The following is an 18,915-nucleotide window of genomic DNA, read 5'->3' as shown; positions in this document are numbered from 1 at the left end:
CTATATGTCATAGCTTATGATCCCATTAATGAAAGGAAATTTTCATTCTAGGGTGATGCAGCTCTATTTCTTAGGTTTCTGCCCCTCCCCCCCCACTCCCTCTTGGTCACTCAACTCTTGCAAATATGTATACAATATCACTCCTTTTCAGTCTCTGCTCCAGTAATCTTCATATGATATCTTTACAAGAGACAGAATTCCATGTGGAAAATTATGTATTTGGTTTCATGCTGAAGATTGGAGAATTCAGTACTAGAAGAACAGGAGAGAAGAGAACAGTCGGAGATTTTCTGACACCTAACGTTTCTTCCAGGGAGCAGCCTCCCTTTTGAGAACTAATAACAGAGCTTATGGGGGTATTCTTCTGCAATGGCCTTTGACATGGTACACTCCAGAACCTGCTTCAGCTTGCGGTTAGCAAGGATCAGGATGAAGGGGTGTGCAGAGGGATATGCAGACATGACAGTCACACAGATCATCAACATCAAACTGCTGTGAGTTAGGATATCAACAGACTTGCTGTGAGTTAGGATATCAAAGAGCCTTGTGATGCCACAAAGTAGGAAATGTAGAAAATCAGGAATGAGATAAGAGCTTTGAGAGCACCCACATGAGCTTCTGTGTTAAGATCTCTAAAGTCAGTTGTGTTGTTTTTCATCTTTCTTGAGTGCTTGCATAGAGACTTGATTAAGAGGGTGGATGACACCAGGAATATGGTGAAAGGGAAGAGAGAAACCAACCTGCAGAAAAAAATCAGATAGAAATATCTGAATTCCTGCTTCATGTTCTACATGGTGACATTTGTCAATAGGTTCTTTGTTGTATTAGTGTGGAACATGTTGTACACATCCCAGTCCCTGGGGATGGTGGGTATTAAGGACACAAGCAGGGACCATAAAAGAAGCTGTGGTACCATACTGCAGATCTGCAGTTGTTTCAACCAAACAAGACACTGAGCCAAGAGACAAACCAGAGGCTGGCCTGGCTTGTAAAACTCCAGGCAATATGGATAATTCTGTTCATTGTCTTCAGGGAAGAGATCTCTGCATGAACAATAGGTATCAACACATCAAAAAGGAGAATACGTTGCAGACAAACTCAGGTGCTGGCCAGACTGCTTATGATCGGATCACATGAGGTCAGCTTTCTTCCTTTTAGCCAATCAGTATAATTCACCACCCAAATTAGATTGGTGCCATCATCCCCAAAAGGAACTGAATTACCAAAATAGCTACAAAGATGCTGTCACCTACAGTTACCATGGCTCCAGAGAGCAGGACCCCAGTCACTGACTCCTTCCAAATGAATTTCCAGAGGATCTCACAGGGAAGAAACCATGTCCATGTATCTGACTACTCTGTGTGGCACTGATCTTCTAACTCTGGGTGAGAGCAAGAGGTGCCCTGAGTACTGATCTTGTCTTGGTGCAGACTCTGCTTTTCTTAGCATCTTAGAGTGTTTTTTCTTTTTACACACAAGAGACTATCCTGTTGCATATCTTTACATTTGATGATCCTTGAAGTACCAAGTCACTGCAGCAGGATGCAGGATTCTGTTTTTCGATTTTCATGGCTCTGGGTACATCTTTGCATTTCACAACTCAGTGACCTGTACAAGTGACTGAAAACAAATTAAACATCATATCTCATAGTAATCCATATTATTCATCACTGTAACTGGGTGAGCTCTATGCAGTCAACAATTTGCATAATAGTTAAAAATTAGTGCACAAAGTTAAATTATTAAATCTTGCTTTGTTATTTAACTTATACTGTTAGGTTTTTTGGGGGGGGTTGTTTGTTGGAGGGTATTCCTTCCTATCAATTGTTATCAAATTATTTTCTGTAGTTATTGTTAGCCTATTCTGCTAGCAATTTTCTATGCACCTTCTGTTGCTAGAAGCATACCATATGTCCCATAGCGTGGCTTCTGATCCTGAATTTCTAAACACCAAAGAGATTGTAAAGAGGTGGCTGAACGTTTTCAACATAAAAAAATGATGAAAATGCAGATAGTCACTGTACCTTCTCTTTCCTGAATTTTTTTTCACATTGAAAACTCTTATATGAAATGTTTACAGAATCATAGCTGTGTCAGGCTGCAAGGGATCAAAAAAGATCATCCAGTCTAGGCCTGTGGGTTAAGGCAAGAACAAGTCTTCTGAGACCAGCCCTAATAAATGTTAGTCATAGAACGCAAATAAAAGAAGTTGCAAATACCACCTAATGGAGTCTGACCCTATACCGCTTCCTGCTTAAGGGTGCTTTACAGGTTCCCTGTATAACATTTAAATCTGCAGAATGTTATGCTGTCATAAAGTTAGAACAATTTCAGAGTAGTCGCAGGTTAAGGTTTAATGCTGTCTCAGATCTGCCATCTTGGGTCCCACTGTGAAGCCACTGTGGCTCAGGAAGACCAGAGAGCCCCAGGGAAGCAGGGTTCCTCAGTGCTCTCTGGTCTTGCTGAAATTGCCCTAGCTTCCTCACCTCCATGGTCTCTCTGCAATTAAACCACTTGGCGTGGTTACTCACCCTGTGGAAGGGGGAAGGAGGAGAGGGGAGACCACTAGAGATTGGAGGGTGGGAAGTGGTACAGCAGCTGGGAGCTATGCATCCTGGGATACATAAGGAACTAAAGTAAAGCATTTTACCTCCCTCAATTATTCAAACAATACCCTGGAACACCTTCTGAGTGGCTTATCTTTAAAATGTTTAGGCAGTACATATGACAGATTAACCCTTTAACCTTTAACCTTTATGATGATTTAAAGATAACTTGTAACATGGCTCTCACTTTCCAGATGCTAAATTCAATTCAGAGAAGAGAAAATCAATTCAGAAAAGAGGAAAATTGGTGTCTGCTGTCTCCTGAATGAGTGCCAAATACTGACCCCAGGGACTCTAGTAACCAAATGGCAGATATCTTTAATGGGACTACCATTTGGGCTTTAGCATTGCAGACCTATGTTGCAAATGTATATGTATATGTGTCACCTTAGTGTGTGTATAAGGCAGACTAAGTCCCACCTTTTGGCCCAGTAGCCTAGTGCTTAGGAAACAGGTTTCTTTTATCCAGCAGGGGTGGACACACATAACAATTAAAATATTTCAGATGCCTTTCAACCATTTCAAAGAGCCAGATGGAGGTGTATGTACAAACTCTTTTGAAGCATTCTGAAACCAAATGAAGCATTCCAAAACAGTCACCTTTTTTACATGAAGTACTTTTTTGGGGGATTTCACTTTTTGTTATATGTTTGCACAGGGGGAGGGAGATTGGGGACCCACTGGGACTCCCACTCCCTACACACTCTGTTCCCCCTGTCAATTCCTGAAGCCCTTGCCACATCCTGAGTGGAGAAGGGGAGAAGGGCACCCTGCTGCAGCTGCCCACTCAGCTGTGACAGGTGAGGAAGGTGTGGCAGAACTGATGTGTGGGCTGGGAATGAATTCATAGAATCACAGAAGTAGGGTCGAAGGGACCTTGTAGATCTTCAAGCCGAACCCCCTGCCAGGGCAGGAGAAAAGACTGGACTCAAATGAGTCCAGCCAGGTAGTCATCAAGCCTCTTCTTAAAGATCCCCAGGGTAGGAGCCAGCACCACTTCCCTTAGAAATTGGTTCCAGCTTCTAGCCACCCTGACTGTGAAGTAGTTCTTGCGAATGTCTAATCTAAACCTACTCTTTAATAATTTGTGTCCATTGTTCCTTGTCATGCCAGGGGGCGCTAGGGGAAACAGTGTCTACCCTAAACCCTTCTGGTCCCCCCTAGTGAGTTTATAGACAGTCACCAGGTCCCCGCTCAGCCTTCTCTTGTGAAGGCTGAACAGGTTTAGGTTCCGTAGTCTTTCATTGTAGGGTCTGCCCTGTAGTCCCCAGATCATGTGAGTGGCCTCCTCTGGACCCTTTCAATGTTGTCCACATCCCTCCTGAAATGGGGCACACAGAACTGGACGCAGTACTCCAGCTGTGGCCTGACCAGCGCTGCGTAGAGGGGGAGGATCACCTCCCTGGCTGTACTTAAGATGCACCTGTGGATGCACGACAAGGTCCGGTTAGCCCTGCCAACCGTGACCTCGCATTGTTGGCCCATGTTCATCTTGGAGTCAATAATGACTCCAAGATCCCTTTCTGCCTCCATGCTCTCAAGAAGGGAGTTTCCCATTCTATAAGTGTGCTGCTGGTTTCTACTGCCTAAGTGCAGGTCAGTATTGAAACACATCCTGTTTTTGTCAGCCCACTCCTGTAACCTATCCAGATCTTGTTGCAGTCTTTCCATCCCTACTAGCATGCTCACCTCACCCCAAATTTTGGTATCATCAGCAAATTTAAACAGGTTGCAATTCACCCCATCATCCAAATCACTGATGAAGAAATTGAACAGCGCAGGCCCCAGGACCGAGCCCTGGGGGACTCCGCTGCCCACTTCCCCCCAGGTTGAATATGACCCGTCCACCACCACCCTCTGAGTCTGACCCTTCAGCCAGTCTGCAATCCATCTGACTGTGTAGGCATCAATGCCACAGTCACCTAGTTTTTTAATGAGGATGGGGTGGGAGACGGTGTCAAAGGCCTTGCTGAAGTCTAGAAAGACTACGTCCACAGCAACACCTGCATCCATTGCCTTTGTGACCTGATCATAAAAGGCAATCAGGTTGGTCTGACATAACCTGCCCCTAATGAAACCGTGCTGGTTGCCCTTGAGCATCATCCCTGAAGCCGGCCCATCGCAGATGTGCTCCTTGAGGATCTTCTCAAAGAGTTTCCCAAGGATAGAGGTAAGACTGACGGGCCTATAGTTGCCCTGGTCCTCTCTCCTCCCTTTTTGGAAGATGGGGACCACGTTAGCCATCTTCCAGTCATCCGGCACCTGGCCGGAGCATCATAAGCATTCGTAAAGCCATGCCAAGGGCCCTACAATAACCCCTGCTAGCTCCCTCAACACCCTGGGTGGAGAGCATCTGGATCCACTGACTTGAAGACGTCCAGCCCCTCCAGAAGCTCTCTAACCCAGCCCTCCCCAACCTGAGGTCTGGAGGCGTCCCCCTCGAGTCCATCTGGCATCACAGCGGGAAAGTCCCAGTCCCTGCACAAGAAAACGGAGGTGAAGAATTGGTTAAAGAGTTCCGCTTTCTCCTCTGGCACAACCACCAGATTGCCCAGCGTACTTTGCAGGGGCCCCACATTACCCGGTGCCTTCTTCATCCTCGCTATGTATTTGAAAAAGGACTTTTTATTATCCTTGATCTTTGACGGTATTCCTAGCTCTATGTCCGCCTCAGCTTTCCTTACCACCCCTCTACAGGCCCGAGCAGAGGAGGTGTACTCCTCTTTGGAGATAGCACCCCCCTTCCACTGGGTGTACGTCGCCTTTTTGGCAAGCAGGCATTCCCGGACGTCCTTGGTGAGCCAGGGGGGCTTTCGGGCACTCTTGCCCCCCTTGCATCTTGTTGGGATGGACTCCCCTTGGGCCCTGAGTATCGTTTCCTTAAGGAACGACCACTCGTCCTGGACACTGAGTTCCCCTGCCCTCACGGACCCCAGCGCCTCCCCCACTAGTCTCCTCAGCTTGTTGAAGTTGGCCCTCCTAAAGTCCAGGGCTACCGTCTTGCTGCAGGCCCTTGACACCCTGCGCTGGATGGTGAATTCCAGCAAGCAATGATCGCTATCGCCTAGGTGGTCAAAAACCTGGAGGCCCTTTACCAGGTTATCGCCTGTGGCCAGGACCAGGTCCAACAGGGCGTTTCCTCTGGTGGGACCGTGCACCTCCTGGAGTAAGTGGAGGTCCTGTATCTCAGCCAGGAACCTCCTGGAACGGTCCGTCCTGGCTGACTGTTCCTCCCAGCAGATGTCCGGGTAATTAAAATCACCCATGACAACTACATCTCTTGCCTTAAGTGCCTCTGCAAGCTGGCCCGAAAATTCCTGGTCCAGCTCCTCCCCTTGGTTGGGGGGTCTGTAGTAGACCCCCACCGTCAAATCGCTCTCCCTACGGTCCCCTTGAATCTTAACCCATAGCACTTCAGCCTGCCCTTCCTCTGACCCCATTCTGCTAGCAGAGGATGTGTAGTGCTCCCTGACATAGAGTGCCACACCCCCACCTTTCCTTCCTTCTCTGTCCCGCCTGTAAAGCCTATAGCCCCTAATGCTAACTGCCCAGTCATGGGACGAATCCCACCACGTTTCTGTTAGCCCTATGACATCTGGGTCTGACCTGGCTATTCTGAGGGCGAGAATTCATTCCTAGAGTGAAGGATAGAGGAGATATAGGTCACATGGACACAGACTTGACTCATCGGAAAGTTGGGAGCAGTTGGAAATTCTACCCCAGTAGTCACCCAGGGGAAGTTCATGCAATGGAGAGAAAATGCACCATGCTGTATACATTTGGGAGAACTTGGCATAATGACAGAAAGTCCTGGACAATCAAAAATTAGTTTCATCTCTGCATGTCCCTGCAATAGGTGACTGGCTTCCCCAGCACTTGTCTCTAAGGAGTCTCGAGTTTGTATTGGGACACATCCCTCATGTCATTCAGAGCTTGAGATGTGTTAAAAGAGCACTAAAATAGTCCTTCTCCTGGACAGGCCAAGTCTCCATTCCTGGTCATGATTGTGAAGGGACTTGGTCCTGTACCTGCGTCATGGAGGAGGCATGATGGTCCATGTGTGGGTGGAGCCAGATCAGGATCTTGAAAGCAACACACCTATCAGGCTGAGAGCTGTGATAAGCACTGATCCAGACTGGGACATGTGTCCAGGGAGCCCTGGAGGAGGAGGCGTTAGACAGTTCTGTCTCCTCTTCCACCCCAGCCTCTCCCTGCTCCTCTGCCCTGCCCTGCCCTGCCCTTGCCTAGTTGTCCCATTCTGTCACTCCTTCCCCCTATCCTGCTACAGAGACAGGTGCCCATCACAGCCTTGGCTGCTAGGACATTTCCATCCGCCCCCCTCAGGCTCCTATGTCCTGCTGACACTAATGGGACTTGAATCTTGGCTCCGGCCCAACTCAGCCTCATCACCAGTTCCCTGTGCCCTTTCTGGGCAGGGAGTCTCTGTTAGTATGGATACCCTGTTCACTGCTGCTGAAAAGACTCCAAGAACTGCTTCCCACCTCATAGCTGACATTCTTGCCGTGTGATCTGACTGCTCCTCTAGCCTATCCATGGCAATGAGAAAGGGAGGGACTGTAAAGACCTCTGTGCTCTGGAAAGAGCCTTTTGGAGCTGGTCATTATTCCCCCTTTAGGGACACAGCAGAGCTGTCTCTTTATACAGTTCCTTGGAACCTGATCTCTACAATAACTACTTCACTTCCTGTATGCAGTGAGATCTAGTGGTTGGGCTCTGGCCTCCCTTACTGCATGGTTGTGTAAATATACAAGGAAGGTTTGGAGTCTCCCAGTTCAAAAGTTCCAGTCATCCCTTGTGACTGCATAACCCACCAAAACCCAAGATGTGGGCTACTGGATGTGAGGTGTGGCCCCCAAAGAGCCCAGAGCCTGAGGCCTATTGCTTCAAACTGCCTGCCAGGTAGCAAGGAGGAACAAACACATTTGGTTCATGAAGAATTAAATAAAATAGTCAAAGTCTCCATAAATACGATTCATTCCATTGAGTGTTCCATTCATTCCACCTCCTAATGTAGACAGGAGTTGTTGGGGGGCTAGTGACAGTCATGAGGGAGAATTTGGGATTGAAAGAACTGCTGAAATATTTCCCAAGAAGGTTACTTTATGATTTGCTTTTGCAGGAAGGCTTTCTGTTTTTTCTGCCATTATTTCTGTTTATGATCACATAATTGTGTATCCCTGTGCCATTTATCTGTGTCCATTATTCTGTGGCCATGGGAATTTACAAACGAACACCATGATACTGGGATCCCTGTCAATGAGGGATGGAGTCCTCTACCATTTGGACACACCATGGATACAGGAGTTTATGCCTGAACTGGTGATGACCAGGGATGCCAGCTAATGTTTGCTAATACACCATGTACTCAGCAATGGCTTCATCCCTGGTGAACACAGCAACAGCGTTTGAGATAAATGTGCCCTGCCATATATCCATCAGCCCTGTGAAAGGTCAAAGAGAGTACCCAAGTGGATCACACTGGGTAATAAAACTCCCTTGTGGCCAGAGCTGGGGGCAGGACCAGCTGGAGAAATAATACCCCTGTTTTGATCACCTGATCCCTCACCTGTGCGTAGAGTGTTTGTATAGAGAGGATTCTCCAGTGTTTGTGTTTAGTCAGGAAGCAGGTGTGGTGGGCTTGCCAGTGGCAACCTGGCGCACTGGCTTCGAGGAGACTCAAAGTGATTGGCAGAGTATTTCCCCTTCCCCACCAATCAGGTGATGGCAAGGGAGAGGTTTGCCCTGCCCCTACCCAAGGGTGAACCAAAAAGGGGACTAACTCCCTCTCCCCCGATTGGTTCGTTTCCAATCCAGGGGAGGAGCCTGTGGAGAGGATAAGAAGACAGCATGCCCCACATACAGGAGGCTTCGATGAGCGATTATGAAGAGCTGGCTGAGCTGACCAGCGGGGCAGAGCAGCTGCCCCAAACGAGCCCAGAGGATACCTCGCCAGATGGGAAGTGGCAAGCGGCTGTGTCTCGAGCCCTGCTGTGATGGAGCACAGCAACAGTGCACAGATTGGTGCATGGAGAGTCTGAGAGCTGATTGAGACCCTGGAGCTGCATGTGGTGGCTTGAGTCCCCAACCCTGGCACAAGGCTGGGCACGCGGTGCACAGATCAGTGCACGGAGCGTCTGGAAGTGGACGGAGACCTCAGAGCTGCACATGTCAGTTTTGGTCCCCAACCCCAGCATGAGGCCGGGCACGTAGTGCACAGATCAGTGCACGGAGAGTCCAGGAGGGGACCGAGACCCTGGATCTGCATGTGGCAGCTCAGGCCTCTAAACCCCTGCACAAAGCAGGGCACCCGGTGCACAGATGACTACACAGAGGGTCTGGGAGTGGACCGAGACCCTGGGTGCTGCACCAGGCGGCACAGGCCTCCAACCCATTGTCCCCTTGCATAAGGCACGGGCCACCCGCGCACGGACGGTGTGCAGGATGAGAGGGGCCACTGGTGTATGGAACAGGGCACAGGGCATGAGAGGCCAGCAGTGCCCAGGACAGTGCACAGAGCCAAGAGAGGGACAAAGGCTGGGAGAGCCTTGAACAGTTGAGGACCCCCTGCTGAGGGAGGAGACGCCTTGCCTGGGGAACAGATGCACCCTCATCAAGCCCCAGAAAGTCATGAGTTGCCAGGGAAAAGGATTCCCACAAGGGAGGAGGGCCCTCCTACTTGGAGGTGAACAGCTGGAAGGAGCCCCCTAAGGGAAAGAGGGGTCCCAGGTTGAAGCCCAGCTAGCTGGGTTATTTGAGTCAACCAAAGGGATTCAGCTTGGGCTTCAGGGCTCCCATTCCACCATCCCCCGCAATCTGGGGCCATCTTTCCTAAAGGGCATTCACATTTCTCCAGCACAGTTTATTGCCTTATTCATTCTCCCCTCCCTTCATATTTTATGAACACTGTTCCTCAGGCTTTGGAAACCCTGCACCTCATGCTTGTAAACTTTGCACCCCAGTTAGAATGTAAGATTGCATAACATTTAATAAGACCCCCGTTTTGATCACCTGATCCCTCACCTGTGTGTAGAGTGTTTGTATAGATATATACCAGACCTTGCCTATAGCTTTGTATTATATGTATATGTTAATATTATGTCTTTTAATTCCTATTAAATTTATACATAATTAAGCTTATTTGGGTGTCCTGGCCTTGCTCTACAGGGAGAGGAGGGAAACCGCATACAGCAGGCAGTTTCACCTCCCATAGCGCTTCAGCACCTGCTATCATCCCTTCGTTCAAAGAGGGGGTACTAATACGAGTACCACCTGGGTTACACAGGGATGATCTAGCCATGGCATCCCTACCTTTAGGTTGATAGATTGGATGATGTGGACTCAGGATGCTAACTGGGATGCCATGGGACAGAATGCTCTTGAATTTCAAAGGCCTTGTTTTCACATCTATGGGAAGGGCTATGCTCAGCAAGGGGAGATGTCTGCAGGTCCTGATACGGGAGTGTGTACAGAGGAACATTGGGTTGGGAGAGGGTAACAATAAGATATTACCCTAGCCCCAAAAGGGAGAGACAGAGCCCTTCTCAGAGAACCTAATTCAGGAAGTGTTCAAAGTAAGAGAAAGGAGCTACCCACAATAAGCCATGCTCTAAAGGTCTAAGAATATCCTGTAGTGTACTAGAAAGTGAAGGTAGTACTGGCAGTTGTCAGTGACCATATGGGCTCTGAAACCGCTTTTGTTGTCAACCCTTAAGCCTCATTACTGTCCATTGCTGGCACGGATTGGTGGAACAGGTTGTTGCCAGTGGGGATTTGTCCACCCAACATCTTAGGCAGGAATGAGCAACTTTACTTATACCCACAAGACAAAAAGGCCAGATCCAATTCCACTTAGTAAATGGACTTAAGCATCTAATTGTGATTCAGTTCCACCCTGCTCTGGTCCATAAAAAATCAACACGTCTCCTTTCGTACCCTGCCTTCATCTTAGTCTTAAGACTGACAGAAAACTGTGAGGAGGAGGAAGAGGACCATTCCTCCACCTTTCACATGAACTTTTTTTCTGAGAGTTCAGCAGGTTGGTATAGGGTACCACTTAGGGCCTGGTTGCACAAGGCACTTATACATACTAAATCTGTGTAGTAGTAAAGCTAGAACATGTTATAAGCAGTCACATGGTAATACTACCATGATCTCTAACATTCACAGCTCACTGATTGCCAGGTCCAGAATCTTGAATGGGCCCCAGTGTGGTGTTGGCACTGGGACCTGAAATCAGCTGATGGTCAGTCCCAGCCTGAGGACCCTCTGGAGCTGTGGGCACCCAGCTTTCACGTTGATCCTGGAGAAACCTGAGAAGTGAAAGTTACAGGCTTCTTCCTTCTGACATGTTTAGCTTTCCTCATCCCACCTAGAGGCTTGGTCCATCAGAGGGTCCCTGCCTGATGTCACAGCTGGATGAGGACCACATATTGTTTGTATTATCTCCATGGAGCAGTGCGATGGTAGCTGGGCATATGACACTGCATGCATGAAGAGTTGAAACTTTGCTACAAGTGTACTTAGCATGTGTTTTTCTGATTGAACATACAATCACTCACACTTTGAATGCATTTAACAAAATGCAAAATGTAACATGTGACATGGGCCTCAGGCACCCACACCCACTTAAGCACCTAATATGTGGAATAGGATCTGGCTCCCATAGTCTATATCTTTGATGTCAGAAATGTGGAACTTGTAGTGTTTACAAGGTTTCCTGTAATTAAGAGTTAATGCCAGCAAATCCTGTAGTTTACACAAAGCTTCAGATGTACACAACAACTTCCCTTCCTTCCTTACAGGTATTCTACTCCATGCACAACATCCATAAGAACACCCATCTCCAGCTGTACTAACATAAGGCTGTGACAATTTGAGGGATGTGTGTGTAGAATGCAGGAAATTGCTTCTGAGTTTACAAACTCTATGCATGTCCTGAACAGACTGATAAAGTGAGGTTTTTGTCATCCAGGACAAGCCAGGTTTTCAAGTCTGAGGTCTCTGGGGTTGGTACTTAGGCAGGACATCACCACCTGAAGGACTTGGATCACCTGGTAAAGCTGATCAGGATGTCACTCAACACAGCCCTCAGAAGGGTATGAAAGGATGTATCTCTCCCCAGCAATCTGGGAGAAAACTTCAGCAGAAGAGTAGTGAGTTTTTGACTGCAAGGGTAAGAGTGAATGGGTGAGTCTGTGACTGTGAAGTGAAGCCATGTTCACTTCAGAGGGTAAAGCAAGTATACGACATCCACCCCTCCTCCTGCGTCGAGGCGTTTTGTGACCTGGTCATAGAAAGAGACTAGATTGGTCAGGCACGATCTACCTGCCACGAACCCGTGCTGGTTTCCCCTCAGCATAATTTGTCCTGCCGGGCTCTCACAAATGTGAGCCTTGATGATTTTCTCAAAGATTTTGCCAAGGATGGAGGTGAGACTGACTGGCCTATAGTTACCCGGGTCCTCCTTCCTCCCCTTCTTGAAAATGGGAACCACATTGGCCCTTTTCCAGTCCTCCGGGACTTGACCCGTGCGCCACGAGCGTTCAAATATTCCCGCCAGTGGCTCTGCAATGATGTCGGCCAGTGCCTTCAGGATGCGGGAGTACCCTCGGATGGAGCTCATCCCCACTGGGTTTGGAGCTGGGCCTGCCGACTTAAAGGCATCCAGTTCCTCCAAGTGACCCTGCACCACCTCAGGGTCCACGCATGGAAGTCTGGTGCCTTGCTGCTGCCTCCCTACACTCCCAGTGAGAGACTTGTCATGCCTCTCGCTTAGGAACACTGAGGCGAAGAACTCGTTGAGGAGTTCAGCCTTGTCCCCTCTGTCCGTCACCAATTGTTTCTGCCCATTTAGCAGGGGTCCTATTCCTCCCTGGGCCTTCCTTTTACTCCCTATATATCTAAAGAACAATTTCTTATTGTCTTTTACTTGGGTTGCCATCCTCAGCTCCATGGTAGCTTTGGCCTGTCTAACTGCCTGAGGTGCTCCCAGGGCTACTGACACCTTGACGATTCAAAATCCGGCACATCATCTGGCTTTAGCTTGCTGGCACAGGTTACATGAGAAGGGGGTACTAGAGTCATGGTAAAGTCTGGAGAAATCAGCACTAGTCCTAGTGGAAAGGTAGGTGGATTGGCAGGTGAAGCAGAGGATCTACACTCTAGAATTGTCTTTATAGGCCCTCCTCCCCCACCCAAAAGGCAATACTTTAAGCCTAGACAGACTTGATCACATGGACCCAGTGTCTTAGGGCCAACCAGCACAGGCTTGTGACCATCAAGCCAGGTTGGGAGCTAAGCTATGCCAGAGCTATGTGAGTGTCTCACAGTCTCCAACAATGTGTGTTAGCTAAGGAAGAACTTGAGGCTCTGTTTACAGCAGCCCCTCAATGTTTCAATGGCTTGCTGGCTTGAAAAGGCTCTGTGTGATTGGTGGGGCATTCCTAACTGATCAGGAAAGGCACAGGGAGAGGCATGCCCCACCTCTACCCGGGGGTGAGACAAAAAGAACGGACCACAGAGGTGACTAACCTCCCTTCTCTCTGATCGGTTCATCTTCAATCTGGGGGTGGAGGTCCCAGAGAGAATAAAAAGGCAGCATGCCCGGCACATGGGTGGCTTCGATGAGGGACAGTGAAAAGGGCTGAGAAGAGCTCAGCTGAGCAGACCAGTGGGGCACAGCAGTGGCCCCATAAGAGCCCAGAAGACACCTCACTGGATGGGGAGCAGTAAGCAGCTGCATCCCCTAACCCCGCTGTGAGGGAGTATGGCTTTGGTGCGCAGCCGGTGCACGGAGGGTCCAGGGGAGCTGCATGAAGTGGCTCAGGTCTCCAATCCTCTGCATGAGGCACAGCAGACAGTGCACGGGCAATACACTGAGGGTCTGGGAGTGGATGGGACGTGGGTCTCCAACCCCCTGCATGGGACAGGGATGATGGTGCGCAGGCAGTGCACAGAGGGCCTGGGAGTGGACCAAGACCCCGGTGCTGCACTTGGCACCTTGGTATCTCCAACCCCTGCACAGGGCAGGTAAAGCAGTGCATGGATTGGTGCACAGAAGGTCTGGGAGAGGACCGAGACTCCAGAGCTGCACAAGGTGGCCCAGATCTCTAACCCCAGCACAAAGCTGGGCACGCAGTGAATAGGGGTTGCCAGTGCACAGGACAATGCACAGAGCCAAGAATCGGCTGACAGTCAGGAGAGCCCCGAGGCAGCTGAGAGCCCTTGGTAGAGGGAGGAGATGGCTTATCCCAGGAGACAGGAGCAGCCTCATCAGTCCTTGGAGGAGTTGTGAGTTGCCCAGGAAGGAATTTCCACAGGGGAGGTGGGTTGTTTCCCCGTGGTGAGCGGCTGGATATTTCAGTTTGTTAAAGAGGCAGCTGGGGTATGTGAGACTCTCCACTCCCCTTCTCTCCTTTGAGGCCCCTTTTTTCCAGGGCGTTAATACAGTTGTATTATAGCTTACTGCTGTTCCTTCCTCTCCCCCTGAACTCTGCACCTCAAGCTTTGTAAACTGTGTGCCCTACTAGAGTGTAAGACTGCATAACATGTATTGTGACTACCTTTTCTGACTACCTTAACCTTCACCTGTGTATAGAGTATTTGCATAGTTTTGTACATATACTGCGTGTAGTTCCTGTGTCCTTTGTATACATGTTATATTTTAACTTTTTTATCTCTTATTGTATATAGTTAAGCCTCAGTTCCTGTCTTGGCTATGCTCTATAGGGGAGGAGGAAAGCTGCACACAGCTAGGCAGCCATGCCTCCTCAGTGCTCCAGCCCCGCTACCATTCCTTTCATTTGGAGAAGGGGGTACATAACTGAGTGCAGTCCAGTTTACAATAGTTTTTTCAAGCACCACCTACCCACAGCCTCCCCAAGCCTCTCAACAGTTGTGCATTTCAGTCAGGCTGTGCTCTTTTCCTCCAAACTGCTAGAGAGTCAGTTGGGAGACAGGAGAGTGTCTCCTTAATCTCCATTCCTGGTCCTGGTACCAATATGGCCCAAGTTGCTGAGAGAAGACATTCCAGGGAAAGCCTTGCCCAGCCCTGAAGTTCTGCGACACATACCTTGTGTAGATGCTGTCTCCATAGAACATAGCTTGACTCTGATCAGCCACTACTGAGCACGTGCAAGCAGAGATGGTTTTCCATGGCTGACCACTTGGTTAAGTTTGGCCAGATTTGTGCAAGAATGGTAAAAACACACATTCCTGACACCAGTACCACCAGTGCTATAAAGATGCAGTACAAGCATGGGGATTATACACGTGGGCACAGAAACCCAGCACTACCCCAGGTGCTAAACACTGCTCTCTTCTAGTGCATGCAACCTTCTTGTTGCAGCTTATGCTCAGCTGTGCTCTCTCCCCTCTGCCTTCACATGATAAGAAAGATGCTTTTGCATACCCACAACAGAAGGTGTCATTTGCAAGTGTTCTGTCCATTTCCTGTGAACCTTCACACGCTATCTGGAGCTATTTTATGTGCTACATCCTGAGAGCTAGCAACTGGGAGCTCACAGGTAACCACTTTTGTTAGCAGACATGCAGCACAGGTCCGGTTTGGATGGCCACTACATTATGGCAGATGGGAACATGAATTCCAAGCACCCCCTGATCTCCATGAAGACATTTCCAAAACTACAAGCACAAGAATGCTGCATGTTCACCCTCTGAATCATCCTTAAGGCAGCAAAGGGTGAAGGTATGTTTGAACTGTTAGGTGTTCATACAGCCTGCAGCTCTGAGGCCAGAGAGCCACAAACCACCCCAACTTCGTTTTGTCCATTTCAGGCCAAAGTCTGATTGTCTGTGGGGACCTTTTCCAGGTTTCCTAGGATATACAGAACAGCCTGGAACAACAGCTCTCAAGACTAGGGCCTAGACTTTTAAAGATCCCGAGGCATCTGAAGTGAACTGACAACAGGGGAGTTAGACACCTCAACAACCTTGAAAGACTGAGCCTCGATCCACAAAAATACTCAGGCACCAAATATGCCACTGTGACCTTAGTGCCCCCAGCCAGCCTCCACCCCAAACCTGCTGTTGAGCAGGCACAGAGCCGCCTTGGTCCTAATTGCTCTGAGCAGAGTGGTAGTAAAAGCCTTGAGGAATTTTCAGATGTGATGGCCTCCTACCTACCTCCCCACAACCCTTAATTTTGTGGGGAAGAGTTGGCCTGGACTTGGAGCCTAACTCTAAGGGAGACATCATAACTATGAGTCGTCATGGGAGGAAGGTGTCTGTAGCCAGCCCAGAGTTAGATCCCAAACTCCCTGTGATGTTAAGGCCTCCTTCCCATCTCACTCCCCACTGGTTCTCCTTGTGACTAGCATAGGTAGCTTCCTGCTCAGTTTACTTCCTGCTGTGAATCCCATAATTGCCTGCCTCACTGTCCAGGGTCTAGCAAGCTTGGACAGCCAGGTGATGGCCACAGATCACGCCAGGCCAGCCCCTTCATAGTTTCAGCCCTATGAGGTATCAATGGCCCCATAGCATTAGGGGATCTGTGGACTCTTGTCTTCTTGGTCTGTGGAATGTGGCTTTTGGCTAAAATTGTGCAGACTGCAACAGTTTGGCTTTAGCACTTGCCATTAGGGCTGTGCGAAATTTTGCCAGCAGTTTCGTTTTGACACTGTTTGACTCATTTTGAGCTCAAAACAGCGAAATCAAAACAAAACAGAGCTTCGAAACAGCCTCAAAACAAAACGAGGCAAGTTGAAATGTTTCGAAGCCAGACTCCCCCTGCACCAATCTCCTTGACAGCTGGCAGAATTTGTGGCCTCAACAGGGGCTAGCAGGCCTGTAGCTTTCACCCTGCTGCACCTTAACACAAATGATGTCACCCGTGTCACAATTTTTGCTTGTCCACAGCTTGAGGTGTAGTTTCCCCCAAATCCCTGCACCTATGTCCTTGAAACTTGGTGGGCTTTGTGCCCTCAGAAGGAGCTACCATTTCTGCAGGTTTCATCCAAATCAAGCCATATATGACAAAGTTATAGGCTGTTTCGAACTTCCCCATTATAGCCTATGGGCGAAACATCGAAATAGCGTCAAAACAGCAAAACTGTTTCAAAAAACCGAAATGGAACAGCTGTTTTGAGTCGAAATGAAATTCGAAGCGAAAAGCTCTTCTGTCAAAACTTTGAAACAGAACGGTGCCATTTCACGCAGCCCTACTTGCCCTGTTGCTGCAGCCAGATGTCTTTGGTTTTGGTTTTCTTTTGAGTTTTTTTATCCTGTCCTGCTAGGACCTGCCTGTGACTGCACCTGAAGGTATATCCAAGCTGCAGCCAGACAGTGGGATCTCAGCACATGCAGGGATACCTGTGCTAACCAGCTCGCGTACCTGTACCAGTGGAGCCACGGCAGTTGGGGCCATGATACCTGGGTATCTAGTTCATGCCACAGCAGCATCACAGCTGTTGTAACCAAGCCCTGTTTGAGGCTGGCTGCACAGGCTGCTATCACACTGCCTGATGTCAGAGCAGAGAAGGCTGAACCTCCTTACTAGATCTCCCTGGAGCAGTGACTGATATTGCTTTTATTGTCCGTGAAATGAGGCAGTAGCAGGGCCAGAAACAAGCAACCAGTGAAGTAAAGGTACAGTCAGAGGGAGTGGAGTGAGTGGTACAGCAAAATGAAAGTGTCCACAGTCTCCTGAAGGGACTTAATAATAAAGGTTTAAAATCACATTGTAAATTAAACCAGTGCAATGTTAGCTTGGTCTGATGGTTTGAATCAGTGTTACTATTTTAGAATACTTAAAAAAAAAATAATGGTGTTGGTACAAATTCTAGTGTGAACATGACATCAGAGTAAGGGTACCTTGTACCGGCAGGCTTTTGATCCTTCCTGTGTCAATACAACCTAAGCCACTATGAGCACTTTTATACCAATAGAACAAACAGCATTGCATTAGGCAGTTGTCCTGTTTGTGTACTGAGAAGATCAAACCAGTTAAACTTTTGTATGCAGGCAAGTCCTTTCTGAAAGACAAGTCCTTAGAAGTGTTCTCCTCTTTTGACTGAAAAAAAAGGTTTACAAAGGTTTAATAAAGAAAAAAAAGAACACGTAAACCCTCCTCTTATATGAGGTTAGCCTTTTATCCTCCTTTATCCTGAGAGACAAGATCACATGTTGCAAGAGATAAAACAGTAGCTGAACGGAAGCTTTGAAAAAAATAATAACTTCTGCCTTTCTATGCATCTCCAAATTGACCTGAGAGCCATTGCATAGGATGTGTGGGTTTATGGAGGCAGGTGGAGCCAGAGCAGGGCACAACCCACTATTTTAAACCTGCCGTTTCTAAAGCTCAGAAGGACTTGATCACCAATGGCCAACAAGGTCACCTACTCTGCTGCAACAATTCTAGCCAGGGAAAGAGCAAGAATTTCTCCTCCAGCTTCAGACCCAGGTAGTATACCCTTAATGCCTATCACATTTCTATGAGTTATTTCCTTGAAAGATTTATATTATGTGTCTTTAAACAATTCTATTGACATTTTGAAATGCTGAAGTACTGCACTTTAGGGACAAAACTGCTCTCTGTTATCCAGATCCTCAAAAAAGGTTCATTTAAGTCAAGATTGTTACATTGATTTACTTTAGCTGAGGATCCAGATCAGTGATTCTAGGAACAGAATGAAAGCCACCATTTCAAGTAATTTTTAAATTAGGAAAATAGTTTATCTTTAAATATGATCAGAGGGCTACTAATGGCTGAAGTGAATATGATCTCAGGAACTTCTAACTAGCCCAAAACACATTCTTGCCTTTTACACGTGCTGTTGGCAAAATGGTTGTAAATTGTCCCTCTGACTCACTAAGAGCAGTTGACGTTGGGGTTCCTCTCCCTTCAAGCCAACAGCAAATGCTCCCTTTTACATGCTAGCATTTGAATTAAGGTAACTCTATTATCATTTTACCAAGCCTGTTAAAAATATGCATGCTTATAATAAAAGAAATCCAAGTGGATGTCTGGAAACTGAAGCTGTTACTTACAATATTTTCTTAGGAATCCTATTCACAGCACTTGAATTGATTCAGTCACAGGTGCATTTGGTCAAATCTAGAGACTTTCACTTAAATGTAAAACATTGTATTTGGGCTAAGATATCAACACTGGATACTACAATGTTTTCAGGGTACAATAATTATTAATTATATAAGGAACCAACAATATAATCGGTCATTATTAATAGCATAAATACTATTATACTTGCAACAAAGTTTGACTCAAGACTCCAGATCTTTGAGCAAAGATTGCTGAATGATGCAAAGTATT

General features: G+C 47.8%; 1 protein-coding gene across 1 annotated transcript; it reads right to left on the bottom strand.

Moving 5' to 3' along the window:
• Positions 1-102: 102 nt before the first annotated feature.
• LOC149851780 (taste receptor type 2 member 38-like) lies at positions 103-806 on the bottom strand. The gene is made up of 2 exons (XM_090030390.1): positions 557-806; positions 103-515 (listed from the first exon to the last, which is right to left on the bottom strand). The coding sequence occupies exons 1-2, from the start codon at positions 782-784 to the stop codon at positions 336-338; spliced, it is 408 nt and encodes a 135-aa protein (XP_089886516.1). The 5' UTR covers positions 785-806; the 3' UTR covers positions 103-335.
• Between the last annotated feature and the right edge of the window lie 18,109 nt (positions 807-18,915).

Source organism: Crocodylus siamensis, unplaced genomic scaffold, assembly GCF_052110815.1.
Source record: "Crocodylus siamensis isolate JL-2025a unplaced genomic scaffold, ASM5211081v1 HiC_scaffold_215, whole genome shotgun sequence".
Lineage (NCBI taxonomy): Eukaryota > Metazoa > Chordata > Crocodylia > Crocodylidae > Crocodylus > Crocodylus siamensis.
This window is presented reverse-complemented; position numbering and strand designations above follow the sequence as displayed.